Raw genomic sequence first — 18,579 nt, 5'->3', positions numbered from 1 at the left:
AAAAAAGAAATCAAACTTTAACCAATATATAACATTTGCTTTTTCTTCACAAATTCTCTCACTCTCTCATTGGGGAGGCCTCATTTTTATTAAGGAACAGACACAATATTGAAAGTTTACCAGTATTATTTAAGAATTAGTTGTCTCTTCAAATGGCCAGTATGTTTCCAATACTTCCTTATGTGTATTCAATACTGCATAACATTAACATGCCTGGAATCTTCTAGTAGCCTGGTACAACTTTGCAACTTAAACATCAATAAAACTCCTTGCGTCTTTGTCCAGGTTTTCTTGGTTGTTTCTCTGTGTCTCTCTTTTGTTGATTTAACTTGTATTCCTCAGCCATTAGTACCAGATCTTCTGGAACACTCTGATTTTCCCTTTCCAGAATTTTAATCAATTCACTAGCCATTTTCGAATCTCTCTGAGTGATGAGAGAAACTGATGTGCCCGTCCTTCCTGCCTGTCCAGTGCGCCCTACTCTGTGGATGTATTCTTCTACATTCAGTGGGAAATCGTAATTATAGACATGTGTGACATCATTAACATCAAGGCCTCTGGCTGTTAAATCAGTTAAATCGGTTGCAAGCAGTAGCTTTATGTTTCCACTTTCAAAGTCCTCAAATGCTCGTTCTCGGTCACTCTGATCTCTGTTGCCATGCAGTGCTTCTGCAGATACGCCTAGGATATTGAAGTCGCTCGATAAGTCATCAGCAATACATTTTCGGCTGACAAACATGATGACTTTGTCGTTTGGCGTCAGGTTCTCTATGAATTCTTGGACGAAAGCTCGTTTTCCTTTTTCTGTGGTAACGATTATATTTTGCTTCACTGCATTTGCGGTAGTGAGATTCAGAGTACCAAGATAAACCATCATAGGATCTTTCAAATAAGAACGTGCCAGTCGATGAACGGTATCTGGCCAAGCTGCACTTGTCATGACAGTCTGCCGGTCTGGGCGCACATCCAATAAAATCTTCATTATCTGGGGTTCAAATCCCATATCCAGCATTTTATCTGCCTCATCCATAACTAAGTAGGTTACGCTTCTTAGGCTGACAGAGTTATTCATCTGTAGGTAATTCAGCCTCCCAGGAGTGGCGACAATGATATCCACACCTTTCCTAATGTCTTCTATTTGCTCTTGTCTGTTTCGACCACCATATATGCAGATGCTTTTAAGACCTTCATATGAGTACTTTGAACATTCAGCTTTCACCCGAAGAGCCAACTCTCTAGTGGGTGTAAGAACCAGCATCCCAGGACCATTCCTTTGCTCTCTAGCTATTGGTTGAGAATCAAGATGAATAAACCCAGGCATTAAATAGGACAACGTTTTCCCCGTTCCAGTTTGCGCAATTCCTATAAGATCTATTCCTTGTAGAATAATTGGCCATGCTTGGGATTGAACTGGTGTTGGCTTTGTAAATCCTGCCCTTCGTATGCTTTTCAAAAGATCAGGGTGTTGCCGAAAAGCGTCTTCAAACGTACAAGCGGGTTTGGGGATGACACGCTTTTCACCGTTTTTCAAGTCATCACACGTTACATCGCAATTTTCCTTTCTCCATTTAATCACCTGCATTTCAGACATGGAGCTTGTTGCCTTGGATTCTATGTAAAAGTTTTTCTTAATTGGTGGTAGATCTGCCCATTTGCTCCTTTCCCTCTCCAGGCGGACTGCCCTAATTCGATCCCAATCTAACGATGGCCGCGCTTCTCTAACACTGTCATTTCTGCGTCCATTTCTTCCAATAGGGGGTTGGGATGCAGCATTAGTAACGCTGGATTCTGAGGTGTAGCTTTCTTGTTTTCTAATAAGAGTCTCTATGGCTGCTTTGGCGTTTGCTTTCATTTCCCTGTTACCAAAAATGTTTACTTCTGCTTCAGATGCCCCCTTTACGATGTGTATTGAGGTGTTTGTTGACTGTTCTAGGGATTTTATTTTGTATCCGCAGCGACCAATTACCGCACCAACCATATCGTTCTTTATCTTAAAGCTCAGTGGTGGTTCACCGGAGCCAGCTGCTCTAGGTCCCCGAGGGCCTGAGGGGCCGCTCCAGCCCCTGCCTCTGCCGCCTCTGCCGCCATCCCAGCAGGCCCCAAGATCTCTTGAATTAGACTGCGCCCTCTTGCACCCTGGGGCCCGGTGGGACATTGTGGGATCGCGGGAGTATCAGCACTGGCTTTTCGCCTACATACGGTTGGGAAGGTTGGGAAGGCAGGTCTGCGGCCGCTTCTCCGTTGCCCTCTGCAGCAACGATGGCGGCGGTGATTATTTCCGGGTGGTAGACGTGGTACGCAGCCGTTCCCTACGGAACCAGTGTTTGACGTGCAGGGGTGAGGCTTCGACGGCCTGACCAATCACAGGGCCGGGACTGGGGTGAGGTCAGCAGGCGTCTGTGACGCAAATTTAAAGAGGCACTCACTCTCCGGGGCTGACCCTGCCGGCACCGTAAGAGTAAGCGCAGCTGTAAGTTCTGTGTCCTGGCTACCCTTGTCACTCTTCTCGTGATAGTTCTGGCTCAGCTTGAGAGCAGCCTTGAAGCAGGCCTTAAACATGTATACCGTATACACATTGTCCTTTAGATAAGGCATTTATTTCTCTAAGAGAAAAAAAGTAGTGGATTTAAAGAAGAAAATTTACTTATTAATATGTCTGTGAGTCTATTTATTTTGGCAGATTTCTTCTGGAGTGAATACAATACTTTGTCAAGATAAATCCATCACTTCCCTGTCCTCTAGTGGAAACTGGCCTTTTTTATTTATTTATTTATTTTTTGAGACGGAGTTTCGCTCTTGTTACCCAGGCTGGAGAGCAATGGCGCGGTCTCGGCTCACCGCAACCTCCGCCTCCTGGCTTCAGGCAATTCTCCTGCCTCAGCCTCCCGAGTAGCTGGGATTACAGGCGTGCGCCACCATGCCCAGCTAATTTTTGCATTTTTAGTAGAGACGGGGTTTCACCTTGTTGACCAGGATGGTCTTGATCTCTTGACCTCGTGATCCACCCGCCTCGGTCTCCCAAAGTGCTGGGATTACAGGCTTGAGCCACTAGTCCTAAATTACACTAATCAGAAATCTCTTAGGTGCACACTCTAGGGGTGATGGTTAGAAGAGAGGTAGAGTGCTGCCTGAGGTACTTCAGGGGCTGTTTTCAATGGTTTGTGACTTTTCTCAGTGCCTCTTCATTTTTTTCCTTCCCTGTGGTTTGATAGATTCTGAGACCCTAGCACTGGAAGGCCATGTAGAACTCATTTATTAGGTACACGTAGAAGACATTCCAGCAGCAGTCTGGACTGAGGGACATCCAGCTTCTATTTAGACAGACTCAGAGTCAGGGAGCTCTCTTCATTTCAAGAACATCCATTCCATTATGAAGGTGTTTAATGGTCACAGAAGTATTTTTGAACCCAGATGTGCGGCTTCTTGCCCTTAAGTCCTTCTTCAGACTTCTGAAGTTATACAGAATAGGCTTGATTCTTCTGTAGCCTTGTGTACTTAAGGACCTGTCAAAGGTTTCTTTTCTTTTCTTTCTTTTTTTTTTGAGATGGAGTTTCACTCTTGTTGGCCAGGCTGGAGTGCGATAGCGCCATCTTGGCTCACTGCAACCACCGCCTCCGGGGTTCAAGTGATTCTCCTGCGTCAGCCTCCTGAGTAGCTGAGATTACAAGCACCTGCCACCACACCTGGCTAATTTTTTGTATTTTTAGTAGAGACGGGCTTTTTACCATGTTGGCCAGGCTGGTCTCAAACTCCTGACCCTCAGGTGATCCACCTGCCTCGGCCTCCCAAAATGCTGGGATCACAGGTGTGAGCCACTTTGCCTGGACTCTGTCAAAGGTTTCTGTGCACCAGGGCAACATTCCCAGTTCCTTCGACATTTCTTGCTATGACATGGTTTCCAAGACACACGTCATCCTATTCCCTCTCCACTGGAAATGGTTCATTGAGGACCATTTACAGTGTAGCACAAAGAACTAACAAGCACACAAAGAAATAAAAAATAACAAGCAAACAATCTGCAGAAATGGCCTTACTACTACTATTAGGGCATCTTGACTGAGAATGACAATTCTAATTTGACCTGAGAACTCCTGAGGCACAAAGTGGCTCGCAGTAACATGATAGGCATTTAAGTTCTTGCTTCTCTTACTTACTCAGTTTTTTTTTGTTTGTTTGTTTGTTTGTTTGTTTTTTAAATTTGCTTACCTAAAGGAAGACTGTATATGTATCCTTTTATAGTTACCTTTTTAAGTTTGGTCTACTGATAAGTCTGTTAAATATAATTTTAATGATTATTCTCTCATCCATCACATTGGCCTCTAGTTTCACGTCTTCTGCCAATTCAATGTCCATAGCATCTTTCTCTCTTCAGTCAGTCACTGATTAAAATTTGATCATGGTCTACTATACGACAGAAATCTGTGACGCATTGGGAGAAAACTTCTCTGTGTCAGTACTTTTTCTAAAAGATGCTATTTGAAGAAAAATATTTCTGGTCAAATACATTTGGGAAACACAGCATCGTCTATTCTCTGTTAAAGTCACAATACTTATTGGATATTCCAGCAGCTATGATAACTATAGACATTGAGAAAAATCAATTGTTTAATCCAAAGTTTCCTAAACAAATTTGCCGATGGATATCCTCATCAATTATTTAAATAAGCTGTTTATTTGGAATAATTTTAGATGTACAGAACAGTTACGGAAGTAATACAGAGAGGTTCCCATATAGCCTCAGCCAGTTTCAGTTTCCTCTAATCTTATCATATCACATTATCATGATACATTTGTCAAATATGAGAAAACACTAGTGGTGTGTTACCATTAACTAAATTCCAGACTTTATACTACAGTTTTCCATTAATGTATTTTTCTGTTTCAAGATCTATTCCAAGACACTATACTACATTTCATTATGCATGGTTTGTGAGAGTTTCTCAGTTTTTTTCTTATTTTTCATAATCTTTCCAGTTTTGAAGAGTAATGATCAGGAATTTTGTAGAATATCCTTCAGAAGGTATGCTTGATGTAACTTCTCAAGATTAGACTGAGGTTATGGGCTTTTGGGGAAAAAAAAAATCACAGAGGTGAAGAGCCCGTCTCATCACATCATATTGGGGAGATAGGTACCTGATGTCAGTGTGGCCCATCTTTGGTAATGTCAACCTCTGTCCCTTGGATATTTCATGTTATTCAGGTCTCACACACTGTAAAATTATTATTTCTCCTTTTCTATGCTCTCTTTTATGGAAATGAGCCACTAAGTCCAGACAACCCTCAAGGGCTCAGTCACCATTTAAATGCAATCCTTATTATTTATTTTATACAATTAATAACGTTCTTTGGAATGTAATTTAGAAAACACCGCTCTGGATAAATACAAATTACCTAACCATGTGTTTTTTTCCCCCCTCTGGTTATTCAAGCAGATGTATTCTGATCAAGTCGCATTACAACTCCTCCATACTTCTCCATGAGTTATATTAGGAATTTTAAGGCATTTTCAGTGTCTTCTAGTTTATGAACTATATTAAAAGGGGATTTGTCTAGTTACATGTGGCTTTTATCCCTTGAAGAATGTATTATGTTTCTCTGTCTTTATGCCTCCATCTTTACTTTGAATAATACTTAATATTACAGAACCATAAAATTCGATAGGTGTTGGGTACATCAGAGATCATTTTGTTTTCTCCCTTATTACAGAGAAAGTAAAATTGAGGTTCCAAATTCTTTCTGGAATTGACCAACGGTACTCATGGAATTGTTGAGAGTATAAATCTAGAACCATTTGTTTTTGAGATGGAGTTTCACTCTTGTTACCCAGGCTGGAGTGCAATGGCGCAATCTCGGCTCACTGCAACCTCCACCTCCTGGGTTCAGGCAATTCTCCTGCCTCAGCCTTCTGAGTAGCTGGGATTACAGGCACGCGCCACCATGCCCAGCTAATTTTTTGTATTTTTAGTAGAGACGGGGTTTCACCATGTTGACCAGGATGGTCTCGATCTCTCGACCTCGTGATCCACCCGCCTCGGCCTCCCAAAGTGCTGGGATTACAGGCTTGAGCCACCGCGCCCGGCCAGAACCATTTCTTGACTTGTAGACAGTCACGAACATGGTAGAGGACATTACTCCTTTACTATGAAGTGACTTGCTTCTATTCTTGCTTTATGTGGTTGATACGGAAGAATAGAAGAAGCCATGAAAGTGAACTGAAGAAAAGTCATATTGTTGGGAGAGGGGTAGTTATAAAATTTGAGTAGAGAGCAGTGCACTTTATAGTGGAACTCACTGTGGTGAATTACTGTGATGACACAGAACTGATAGAAGACTTGTGCATATTGAAGATACTGAGAGGGATTGTGCCTTCAGGATGATTCATTACCATTTACGATTGGCCTCATCAGTTGGAAAAAATGTTTGTCAGCTAAATTAAGGGCCATCAGTGTAATATTCTTTGCTCCAAGTATCTCTACAGTGGGCTTATTTAGTGTATCTGAAATATTCCCACTAAATATGTACCCTTGTTGCTTATGGCTTGGTATGTTATTAACGTGCTCTGGAAAAACAAAGCACAAAAAATGTGGATTTGTCAGTTAGATGCTTTTTAGTGTAGCGGCTGGCTAAAGATTCTAGGGCCGAGAGAGGCAAAGATGAAGAGTCGAACTTCTGGTAGTGGGGATGTAAAAAATTTCCCCCAAAGAAGAAAAAAAACGAAGGTTTCTACCACTTTGCTTAGGGAAGTCCCTATAATCTTAGAGGCAACAGTAAGAGAGTGAAATATTGCAGGCAGTGAATTGAGCCAATTTTCAATCACTCTGATTTCTACAAAACTCTCTTAAAGATAAGTTAATATTGCTGGCTTAAAATAGTTTCATATATGGGACTCCCTTAGAAATGATATGGATAGTGTTTAGTAAGTCTGCTGTGATGGTCTTAGGCAAAGTTGACTTATGGAATTCCAGTTAGCATTGTTGATTATAATAACTACAGTTGGTTTTGCATCTGTACAGCACTTTATAATTTATAAATACTCTTTATAGAAATAGTCTTCTTGGAATGATATATATCTGGCCATTATTCTGTTCAATAGATGTGCTATATTATGGCAAAAGCTGCTGTTATCATTGTACCTATTGTGTGTTTATTTTGTGCACAAAATCATACTCATACCACAGAGTCTAAAGCAGTAGCAGCAGTGTGGTGTAGTTAGCAGTCGAGAACACTGGACCTTGAATAACTGGGCTCAGATATCACTTTCACCATTTGTTAACTGTCAGTCCTTGAGAAAATTCCAAAATTCTTATGTCTTAGTTTTGCTATCTGTAGAATGGCATACTAGTACCTGTCTCATACACACACACAAAGTTATACTACTTGGTTCATAGTAGGAACTCTCCAAGTATCAATTATCCCTGTTACAGAAACTGTATGTATAGAGAGACAACTATGGAGATTCCCTGTCCAAGGATTTTCCTGACAGTTTCCTCTGGACCATATCAAAATGAAAAAAAAAAAATAGGAATAATAATTTTTTTTTTACCCAAATCTAAATTCGGTCAATTTAAACTTTTTTATTCTAACTTTATGCCCTGTTATCTTTTGTAAAATATACTTTTAAAAGTGAAATAAGGATTGCAAATTATTTTTAAGGGTCTCCCCTAGGGCTAGAAAGAATGTAAATCTAATGCCCAGTAGCCTAATTGGGCTTTGAAATATTATTGTTATATCTGAAACTGTAGTGCTTGTAAGAACTGCTCTAGAACATTAAATGCGGTTTGAATGTTTTTGTTCCCCTGAAGTTTATATGTTGAAATCCTAACCCCAAAGGTGGTGGTGTTAGCAGATAGGGCCTTTGGAAAGTCACTAGGTCGTGGAAGTACAGCTCTTGTGAATGGGATTAGCTTACCCTTATAAAACAGGCCTGAGAGAAACCCCATGCCATTTTGCAATGTGAGGTCACAATGAAAAGGCTGCCATCTATGAACCAGGAAGCAGGCCCTTACCAGACACCAAGTCTGCAGGTAACTTGACGTTGGACTTCCCAGGCTCAGAGCTGTGAGAAATAAGTTCCTGTTGTTTGTAGGCCATCCAGTTTATGATATTTTCTCGTAGCAGCCTGACTGGTCTAAGACAATTTGCAAACAAACACAAATTAGAATGCTATTAGGTATGAATCATGGTTGCCGGCAAGAAGGACTGAAGGGAGGCTGGAGAGGCTGGACAGTTGATTCAAAGACCTATAAGGGAAGTAGGTCTGATATGATACTGTAGGAAGTATGAAATTAGAGATAGAAGGATGTTAAAGTTTCAGGGGAAAGAACAATGTGGCCTTTGCGAAGAAATCAGGGCAGGCTGGAGGACTAGGAGAGAAAATTCAGGTTAAGGAGAAAGGGGAAATGGAGAAGGATGGTTTGGGTCAGGGAAATGGAGAGGGAACTTTTAGGAACCTTAAGGACAGTCAATAAACTATCAAATTAGTATGGTAAAACAGTGGCAAACTTAGAATGAAGGAGTCATATGGTATTAATTAGGGAATTGGATCCATTTGGAGAAAGTAGAATGCAGGGAAGTGGGGTTGAACAATGGAGGCTTTATTTTCAGGATTTCAAGCACATGGGACTGAGGGACTTGAACAGAGTGTGGCAGTTTAGCAGTGGGAACTCAGGGAATGGAACAGACAGAAAAATGGTATCTGAGAAGCAACTAACATTTTTTGAGTTCTACAATATGCCAAACATTTTAAGTGTATTATTTCATTAAATCATCACAACAACTTCATAGTATATATTTTTCTCCTTTTTTCATGTGAAAACCTGGAAGCTCAGAGATGTTATGTAATATATCCAAGTTCATGCAAAGTAATGGTAAATAACTTTAAACATTGATAAAATTAAACATGGATATGGTTAGTTTCAAGGCCTAATCCTAGTTTCTAGGGAAAAATGTGCTTGGTTTTGTACCTGATTCTAGGATAAAAAGAATGTTAATTAAAGATGACTCATTCCTCCGTGTTGGAGACTTACTGAGGCAGAGAATCTTGAAGCCATTTAATAGTAAAGGCAGAGGGGAAGCAGAGGAGTTTGGTTTCAGTCATGTCCAGTTTAGGTTGTTGTGGGGCATACAATTAAAAATGCGAACTGAACCTTGAGATTTCGGACTGTGGTTCAGATTAGAAGACAGGAAGAGAGATTTGAGAATAGTCAGGATAGAAGTTATAGTTGAAACTGGAATTGAATACTTCTAACAAATAGTTAGAAAGACAGGTAAAGAACATTTTAAAGGAACTAGAGACTTCATACGATTAGATAATGAGAAGAGAGAAACAGGAAGTTAGATGAAGAGCGAGGCTATATTATAGGAAATAAGGCAGGAGAACTTGTCGAGGAGGTTTGGTGGACAATATAAAATTCTTCCAAAGGACAGGAGGTAAGTAGACTACTGAGTTTTGGAGAGGAAAGTCATCAGTGACCTTCAAGAATGCCCTTTTTGGCCCAGCATGGTGGCTCATGCCTATAATCCCAGCACTTTGGGAGGCCAAGGAGAGCAGATTGCTTGGGGTCAGGAGTTCAAGACTAGCCTCACCAACATGGCAAAAACTCATCTCTACGAAAAATACAAGAATTAGTCAGGCGTGGTAGTGTGTACCTGTAATCCCAGCTACTCAGGGGGCTGAAGCAGGAGAATAACTTGAACCCAGGAGATGGAGCTGAGATCACACCACTGCTCTCCAGCCTGGGCAACAGAGTGAGTGACTCCATTTAAAATAATAATAATAATAATAATAATAATAATAATAATAATAAAGAATGCCCTTTTTGTGGAATGATGGGGAAACATACTTTAAGGGAAACAATTTCATTGCCAGATGATTAGACCACCAGGGAACTTTGTAGTGATGGAGTGAGAACTTTATATATCTTGTACCTGAAGCACAAAGGCACTGTCTTAATTTTAAACAAGGCTTCGAGAAAACAGGACTTTTGGGAACAGATTATTGGAATTGTTCTGGTAAGGATCCAGTAAATTTCAGGAAAATTACTTATGAATGTTGGAAGAAAATGAACTTTAATAGTCTTTGGAAATATGTGGGAGAATATACGATGAAAGAATCACAGGGATACAAGAACCAATCATTAGCAGTTTCAGAAAAGGAAAGTCTGTTTAAAAGGAGGGAGGAGAGTGCTGAGTTCTTTCAAGGAGGTTATAGTGCTGTCTTTAGCTATGCATTAAACCTTTCTCTATCAGATTTAGTTTATTCTCCACAGAGTAGGGATATGCATTGTTTAGGTATATGAAGAAGTGAGGCTACTGAAGTAATTCATTTTTCAGCACAGACAGTAAAAAGTGTGTAAGCTGATTAGCACCTGCAATAAGCCCCTTTAGAGAAATTATTGCTTACCAACTACTTCCTACAGAAATATTAACATATTGGCATTCATTTTAAAAATAATAATAACCTTTCCCTATTTTGAAACATTTGAAGGGGTTTCCAGAACTATTTCATTTCTGGTAACTATGATGTAGGTAAGTAGAAAGAGAAACAATATTATCTGTATCATTTTGCATTATATAAATAAGTCAAACAACAATTCTTTTTTTTTTTATTGCATTTTAGGTTTTGGGGTACATGTGATGAACATGCAAGATTGTTGCATAGGTACACACATGGCAGTGTGCTTTGCTGCCTTCCGTCCCCTCACCTGTATCTGTCATTTCTCCCCATGCTATCTCTTCCCACCTCCCCACCCCCCCGCCCCTCCCCCATTTCTCCCCAACAGACCCCAGTGTGTAGTGCTCCCCTCCCTGTGTCCATGTGAGAACAATTCTTAAAATCATGGGATTGTAGGGGTATAAAGGATCAATTTTGGTGAGTATCTCTTCTAAGGCTTTGATTTGCAAGTGAGAAGGCTAAGACCTACACATTGCTCTGTCCAATAGAAATATGATGTGAGTCAGAAATGCAATTTATTTTCTAGTAACCACAGTTTTTAAAAACAAGAAGAGGAAACTTCTGATTCTGGGCAGTATGGCATAAACCTATTTCTCCCTACTTTGCCTGCTAACAGTAACTAAAATATTGTACATAGATATAATATAAACTCAAGATGCTGAAATCTGAAGAGAAGAATGCAAACTAGCTAGGACTTTGGGACTTGAGGAATGACACAATAATAAATTCCATGGGTTTTCTTTGTGCCATCCATATATACTGGACTTGGTGCTGGAGAATCCTGCCACCCAGCAACACCTACATGAATAGCCAAAAATCCCTTTTAATTCCCAAGAAAAACTTGTTATTTTAAGCCAAAGGTCCAGGAAAGAAGCAGCCTAGCAAGAGAGAAAACTTTGACAATAACTCCCCTACTTGCCATCGCAGAAAACAGAAAAGCAAAACTACTTTCCTGTCCCCATCAGCAAACGCCAAGCAGTAGAGGGGCCTAAATTTCCACCTTCCTCTATTGGTAATGAGATGCCGCTCCTACTTCTCTCACTGGATAGTGTCCAAGGAGATCAAGGAGACCAAGTGGAGAAAGTAGATTTTTAGTACTTCACAGAGATAACAAGGTGCCTCTCTCTACCCTCACACCACCATGTCAGTAGAAATCACATGGGGGGCCTGGATTTCCACCCTCACCCAGCAGAAATGAGGCATGTCTCATTCTTTCCACAGTATAGGTGAAGGCTGAATGAGGAGCTTGGACTTCTACACCTGCCTAAAAGTAATGTGGCTCAGCCCAACTTTCCTTACCAATGTAGTGTCAGTGGAGTCCTGATAAAATAGAAGATTTAAATAAGACCCAAAGTCTCATAATATAATATATCAAATGACTAAGGCAGAACTGAAAATCATCCAGCATATCAAGAATCAGGAAAATCTCGACTTGAATGAGAAAATGCCATTAATAAATTCCAACACTTAGAATAAACAGACATTGGTATTATCTCAAAAGGATTTAAAGCAGCTATCATAAAAAAATTATTCAATGAGCAATTATGATCATGCTTGAAATGAACAAGGAAAAAGAAAGTCTTAGCAAGAAGTCTTAGCAAAAAGTCTTAGATACAAAGAAGAACTAAGTAGAAAGTTTAGAACTGGAAACATTAATAATTGAAATAAACTTACTACATGAGCTTAATAAAAGAATGAAAATGAGAGAGGAACAAAGAAATGAACTTGAAGATAGAACATTAAATTAAAAAATTACCAAATCTCGACAACAGAAAAAAAAAAATAGAATGAAAAAGTTAAGAAAGCCTCAGGGGCCTGTGTATAGTAATAAAAAGTCTAACATTCATGTTATTAGAATTCCAGGAGAGGAGAAAGAGTATGGGTACAAACAAATATTCAAGGACTGATAACTGAAATTCTCACAATTTCATGAAATGTATAAACCTGCAAATTCAAGAAAATGAGCAAAGCCCAAACACAATAAACCCAAAGAAATGCGTGACACATCATAATCAAATATCTGTGATCTGAAGACAAAGAAAAATTACTTAAAATAACTGGAGAGACAATGACCTAAAAATAGAAATCCCATTTGACCCAGCAATCCCATTACTGGGTATATATCCAAAGGATTATAAATCATTCTACTATAAGAACACATGCACACGAATGTTCATTGCAGCACTGTTTACAATAGCAAAGACCTGGAACCAACCCAAATGCCCATCGATGATAGACTGGGTAGGGAAAATGTGGTACATATACACCATGGAATATTATGCAGCCATCAAAAACGATGAGTTTGTGTCCTTTGTAGGGACATGGATGAACCTGGAAACCATCATTCTCAGCAAACTGACACAAGAGCAGAAAATCAAACACCGCATGTTCTCACTCATAGGCGGGTGTTGAACAATGAGAACACATGGACACAGGGAGGGGTCCGTTGGGGGGAAATGGGGGAGGGACGGGGGGGTGGGGAGGTGGGAAGAGATAGCATGGGGAGAAATGACAGATACAGGTGAGGGGAAGGAAGGCAGCAAACCACACTGCCATGTGTGTACCTATGCAACAATCTTGCATGTTCTTCACATGTACCCCAAAACCTAAAATGCAATAATAAAAAAAAGAAATAACTGGAGAGTAATGATATATTATCTATAGGGGAAGAGGGATTCAAATAATAGTAGATTTCTGATCAGAAGCCACAGAGGCCAGAAGGAAGTGGTTTAATATTTTTCAAGTACTGAAAGGAAAGAACTGCCAATTTAGAATTCTATATCCAGAGAACATAGCTTCAGAAATAAAAATGAGATTAGGTATTCTTAGATGAGGGGAAACTAAGAGAATTTGTTACTAGCAGACCTAGAAATCAAAACCAGGGAGATAACAGAAAAATATCTAAGCATTTGGAAATTAAAGAAAAATACTTCTAAATAATCTGTGGTCCATAAAAGGAGTTTTCAAAATAAACTTAAAAAAATATAGATTAGAGATGATAATGCAGCATTTCAAAATTTGTGGGTTACACTTATTCCAGTGTGGAGAGGGAAATTTATGGTACTAAATGGTCATATTACAGTGAGAAAAAGTCTCAAATCAACTATCTAATTTACTATCTCAAGGAACTATTTAAAAATAGCAAAATAAACTCAAAGAAGATAGAAGGAAAATAGTAGAGTTAAGAGCTGATACTATTTGAAAACAGCAAAACAATAGAATAAATCAATGAAACAAAACTAATTCTTTGAAAAAGATCAATAAAGTTGACAAATGTTCAGTAAGACTATCAAAGAAATAAAGAAAAAAAAGCATGCATTATGGTATTGTTAATGAAACAATGGCTATCATGGCAGGCCTGACATACAAGACAAGAATAATAATGGAATATTAAGAACAACACTACATACATAAAATTAACACCTTAGGTAAAATGGAGCAATTCTTCAAAAAGGACAAACTACATAAGGTTACCTATTATGAAATAGACAATTTTTAATTTGTATTTTAAAAAGTCTCCCAAAATATATCCTAGGTGTTTTAAACACTTGAAGAGGTATTAACGCATATTCTACAATGTTTCTTTTCCAGAAGATAGAAAAGGAAGAGGAAACACTTCCCAACTCATTAGGCTAATAGTACCCTGAGAATGAAAAAAGACAAAGCCAGTACAAGCAAAAGAGAAAACTACAGACCAATATCCCTTATCATCACAGATGAAATAAAACCTCAAAAAATGTTAGCAAATGAAATCTAGCAATATATAAATGTACATAATACATACGTATATACACACATATACACACACATACATCAACTGGAGTTTGTTCCAGGAATGCAAGACTGGTTGAATATTCAGAAATCCATCACTTTAATAAAACACTGCATAAACAGGCTAAAGTAGAAAAATTGCATGATTTCATCAATTTATGCGGAAAAAGTGTTTGACATAATTCACCACCCATTTATGATTAAAAAAACTCTAGCCAAACCAGGAATAGAGGATAACTTCCTCAATACAATAAAGGACATTTACAAAAAGACTACAGCTAATCTCATGATTAATAGTAAAAGTCTAAATACTTTCCACCTAAGTTTGAAAACAATGCAAATGCAGGCACTTTCACCACTCTCCCAGGTAGAGCAATAAGGCAAGAAAAAGAAATAATAGCATGTTGATTGGGAAAGAAGCAATAAAATTTTTTCTATTTTACAATGACATGATCTACATATAAAATCCCAAGGAATCTACAAAAACACCTCCAAGAACTAACAGGTACGTTCAGCAAAGTTGCAGAGACAAAATCAACATAAAAAATCAATTGTGTTTTTTGGACTAGCAATGAAGATGTTGGAGCCATAATTAAAAACACAATACCACTTAGAAAAACTCAACAATAATGGCATGCTTCTAACAAAACATAAAACTTGTATACTGAAAATTGCTAAATGCTGATGGAAGAAATCAAAGGTCTAAATAAGGACAGAAAAACATACCATAAAGGAGTGGAAGACTCAGTATAGTAAATATATCATTTCTCCACCAATTTAATGCAATTCCTGTCAAAATCTCAGTGAGATTGTTTGTGGATATATGCAAGTTTATTCTAAAGTTTATATGAAAAGGCAAATGAACTAGAATAGCTAAAACAAATTTGAAAGAGAAGAATAAAGTGAGAGAAAACACTTCTTCACATGTACCCCAAAACCTAAAATGCAATAAAAAAAGAAAATTTGAGTTATAAAATAACACATACAGAAAAAAAAAACCACAATGAGATATCACTATACACCTATTTTCTTAAACAGCTAGTTTCCTGAAAATACAAAACATGTATTTAACATATAACTAAGCAATCACACTTATTGGCGTTCATTTCATAAAGACAAAACTTACATTCATACAAATCCTATAGATGAATGTTCATAGCAGATTATTTTTAGTAGTCCCAAACTGGAAACAGCCCAAATGTCCAGCACTGGGTTGTTAAACTGTGGTAATCCATCCCATGAATATGACTAAGCAATAAAAACAACAGCTATTGATACATGCAACAACTAGGACGAATCTCAAGGACATTATGATGAGTGGAAAAAACCCATTTCAAAAGGATACATAATGTATGATTCTTTTATGTAACATTCCTTAAATGAAGAAATTATAGAGATGGAGAAATTGCTGGTGATTCTCTAGGGTTTAGTAACAAGGTGTTAGGGTAAGGATGGGTTTAACAATTGAGTAGCAAAAGGGAGATCTTTGTGGTTATGGAATGGTTCTGTATCTTGATTTTAGTGGTGATTTTATGCAGCTACACATGGATTAAAATTGCATGGAACTCATACACACACACACACACACACACACACACACACAACCAAATATATACATGTCAAACTGGTGAAATCTGAATGTATATTGTATAAATGTATATTGTATAAATCTCAATTTTTAAATTTTGATACTGTACTGTAGTTATGTAAGATGTTATCACTGGGGCAACTAGTTAAAGGCACTCTGAACTCTGTAATATTTTTGAAATGTTTTGGTGCTCTATAATTATTTCAAAATAAAACATTAGAAAGTGTAACAAGATAACAGGTGTAATAATTTAAATTGTTATTTTATTTAACCTAATATACCAAAAAGTCATTATTTTTATATACAATCAATAAACAGTTATTTGTGAGGTTTTAAAATATGAAGTCTTCAAAATTTGATATGTATTTTAGACATAAAATCTGATGTGTATGTACACATGTAGCCACATTTCAGGTGCTTACCGGCCACAGGTAGCTAGTGGCTATTGTGTTGGATAGCTCAGGTCTAAAGAAATTAAAAGTGATTTGCTCAAAGTCACATAGCTAACTTAGCATTCACTCATCATTCATGCATGCAACCCCTTAATCAATTAAAAAATGGGTCTACTGAGTGCCGGGAAGTATTTTTTCTATGAGGAATCTATAAGTAATAAAATGTGTTTTTCACAGACCAAAGAGAGACATATAATCAAATGATTAAAATTCAGTCAAAAGTGCAAACATTGAGATTTGTACAAAAGTAAGTAGCTGAACAAAACAAAGGTATCATCTCTGAGTATACAGGTCAACAATGACTCAGGAATAAACTAGATTGTTTATAAGCTTATCCACTTCGATACCCTTATCACCAGAAAATTTAAATCATAGTTTTCAAAAGGCACTAATTTTGTGTGCTTGAATGATATAGTCATTTTGAGAATCCTCAAGTCTAAAAAAGAATTCTCTGCAAATATTGCTGAAGAAAAAGACTACTCTATAACTCCATGTACATTACTTTCCACCCCAACCCCCAGACAGCTTCTCTCAGACTATTCTCCAAAGCCAAATGTTTTCATAGGGATAAATATCTGTGATCCATGTAGAAACAATTTATGCTTATTCCCATGATAAATTTTGAAGTTAAATGCAGCTGTATGTCAGGAGTATCTTCCTCAGAAGGTACATTTTAATGGTGTATTTTTGAATGCTTTAAAAAAATTGTTGTAAGAGTCATCCAGTATGCTACTTTTAAGGAATAAGAATTGGAAATTGTAGAAGTCTTTCAGGTGTCCCATTTGTAATGCAGGCAGAAAATAGTTCTGCTTTGCATTCAAATTTAGCAGACTACTAGTAGAGTGAAGTATAATACATTTAGAAAGCAATCATTGCTATTTATTTAACATTATACATACTGAGATTAAAGTAAGAGAAGAATGATTTAGAGCATTATAGACAAACTAAAGAGGTAGTGACCTGCACTGCATTTTCATTGCATTCATTCAACAAACATGTATTTAGTCCAGCACTAGTCATGATAGGCTAGGTAATGATGTTGTAACAGTGTCTAAATTGAAGTGGCTTAACACACTTTTTTTTTCTTTTTACACATAGTACATGTCTACTGTGTTATGGCATGGTACTTTGCTGATTGTGGTCCTTTGCTGACTCAGTTTCATCTTAATTATGCTTTTGTGATCACTACAGTAAGAAAACACAGCTTGGCAAATAGCACACTGGCTTTTAAAGGGTCCTCATTTAAGTGATATATGTGATTTCTGTTTGTATTTCATTAGCCAAAATGGCCACACAGCTATCCATAACTTTAAAGGGCTAGGCAAATGCAAGCTAACTGTCTTCTTGAAAAGAAAAGGAAACGGGAATAGTTTTGAAGAGCACTGATAATTCCTGCAAGCCCTACTATGTGCCAGAAGTAAATCTGACAACATCCTAGTTTAGGAGAATTGTACCTGTCTTGTGGGAAAATGCCCAAGGAGGGGAACAGTTTATTATGCTATGTTGTGTGAAGTGCTTTAAGAGAGAGATGAACAAAAGAATGCCATGGGAATACTGGGAACAGAGTATCTAACTTTGCTTGAGGAAGCCAAGAAAGGTATATCTCAAGTATATACCTGAGGGTATATCCAAGCACTGAGCATTAGAGATGGTGGATTTACCTAGCAAAAGGAAATACTAGGAGTACTTATACATATGGAGGGAGAGGCATGGGGGCTAGGGGTAGAGAAAAGGCAGGCAGGGAGAGATCATTCTAGACAGAGGAAAGAGTAAGAAGACTCTTGAAGGAGGAGCATAAGGTCCATTGGGTACAGGCAGGCAGGGAGAAAGGCAGGGAATAATGGTAAAGAGAAGGGTTGGGCCAGATTCCAAAAGATGAATGCCATAATGAAGGGTTTAGATATTTTCCTAAGGGCAAGAAAAAAATCAACAGAATTTTGGCAGTCAGTTAGGATTTACCAACACACCTGTGGCAGATTCAGAATGCCTGGATGCTGCAAAAGCAGGATAAAGTGTATACTTGAAAGGACACTCTCAAGAAAGTGAAAAGATAACCCACTGAATGAGAGAAAATATTGGAAAATAACTTGGCTGATGAGTTACTTGTATCCAGAATGTATAAAGAACTTTTATTACTCAATAATAAAGACAAATAACCCAATTAAAAATGGGCAGAGGATCTGAGTGGACATTTTTCAAAGAAAGTGTACAAATGGTCAATGAGCACATGAAAAGATGTTCAAAATCATTAGTCATTGGAGTAATGGAAATCAAATCCATGATGAGATATTGCTTTACACCAACTAGGTTGGCTA

At 38.0% G+C, this 18,579-nt stretch overlaps 1 protein-coding gene and 1 long non-coding RNA gene across 4 annotated transcripts in view; one reads left to right on the top strand and one right to left on the bottom strand.

Moving 5' to 3' along the window:
• Nucleotides 1-18,579, top strand: part of LOC141582777 (uncharacterized) — a 1,185,669-nt gene that overhangs the window by 351,673 nt on the left and 815,417 nt on the right. The window lies entirely within an intron of this gene.
• LOC120366593 (putative ATP-dependent RNA helicase DDX53) lies at nt 257-2,319 on the bottom strand. The gene has a single exon (XM_039475609.2). It carries the CDS (start codon nt 2,153-2,155, stop codon nt 257-259), a length of 1,899 nt encoding a protein of 632 aa, XP_039331543.2. The 5' UTR covers nt 2,156-2,319.

The sequence above is a fragment of the Saimiri boliviensis genome, chromosome X (genome assembly GCF_048565385.1).
Source record: "Saimiri boliviensis isolate mSaiBol1 chromosome X, mSaiBol1.pri, whole genome shotgun sequence".
In the NCBI taxonomy this organism is placed as follows: domain Eukaryota; kingdom Metazoa; phylum Chordata; class Mammalia; order Primates; family Cebidae; genus Saimiri; species Saimiri boliviensis.
The sequence above is the reverse complement of the archived record's forward strand: the minus strand, read 5'-3'. Positions and strand labels throughout refer to the sequence as shown.

What these genes read in the sequence shown, in the direction of transcription:
- LOC120366593 (XM_039475609.2), bottom strand. Translation starts at nt 2,155, where the DNA reads ATGTCCCACCGGGCCCCAGGGTGCAAGAGGGCGCAGTCTAATTCAAGA.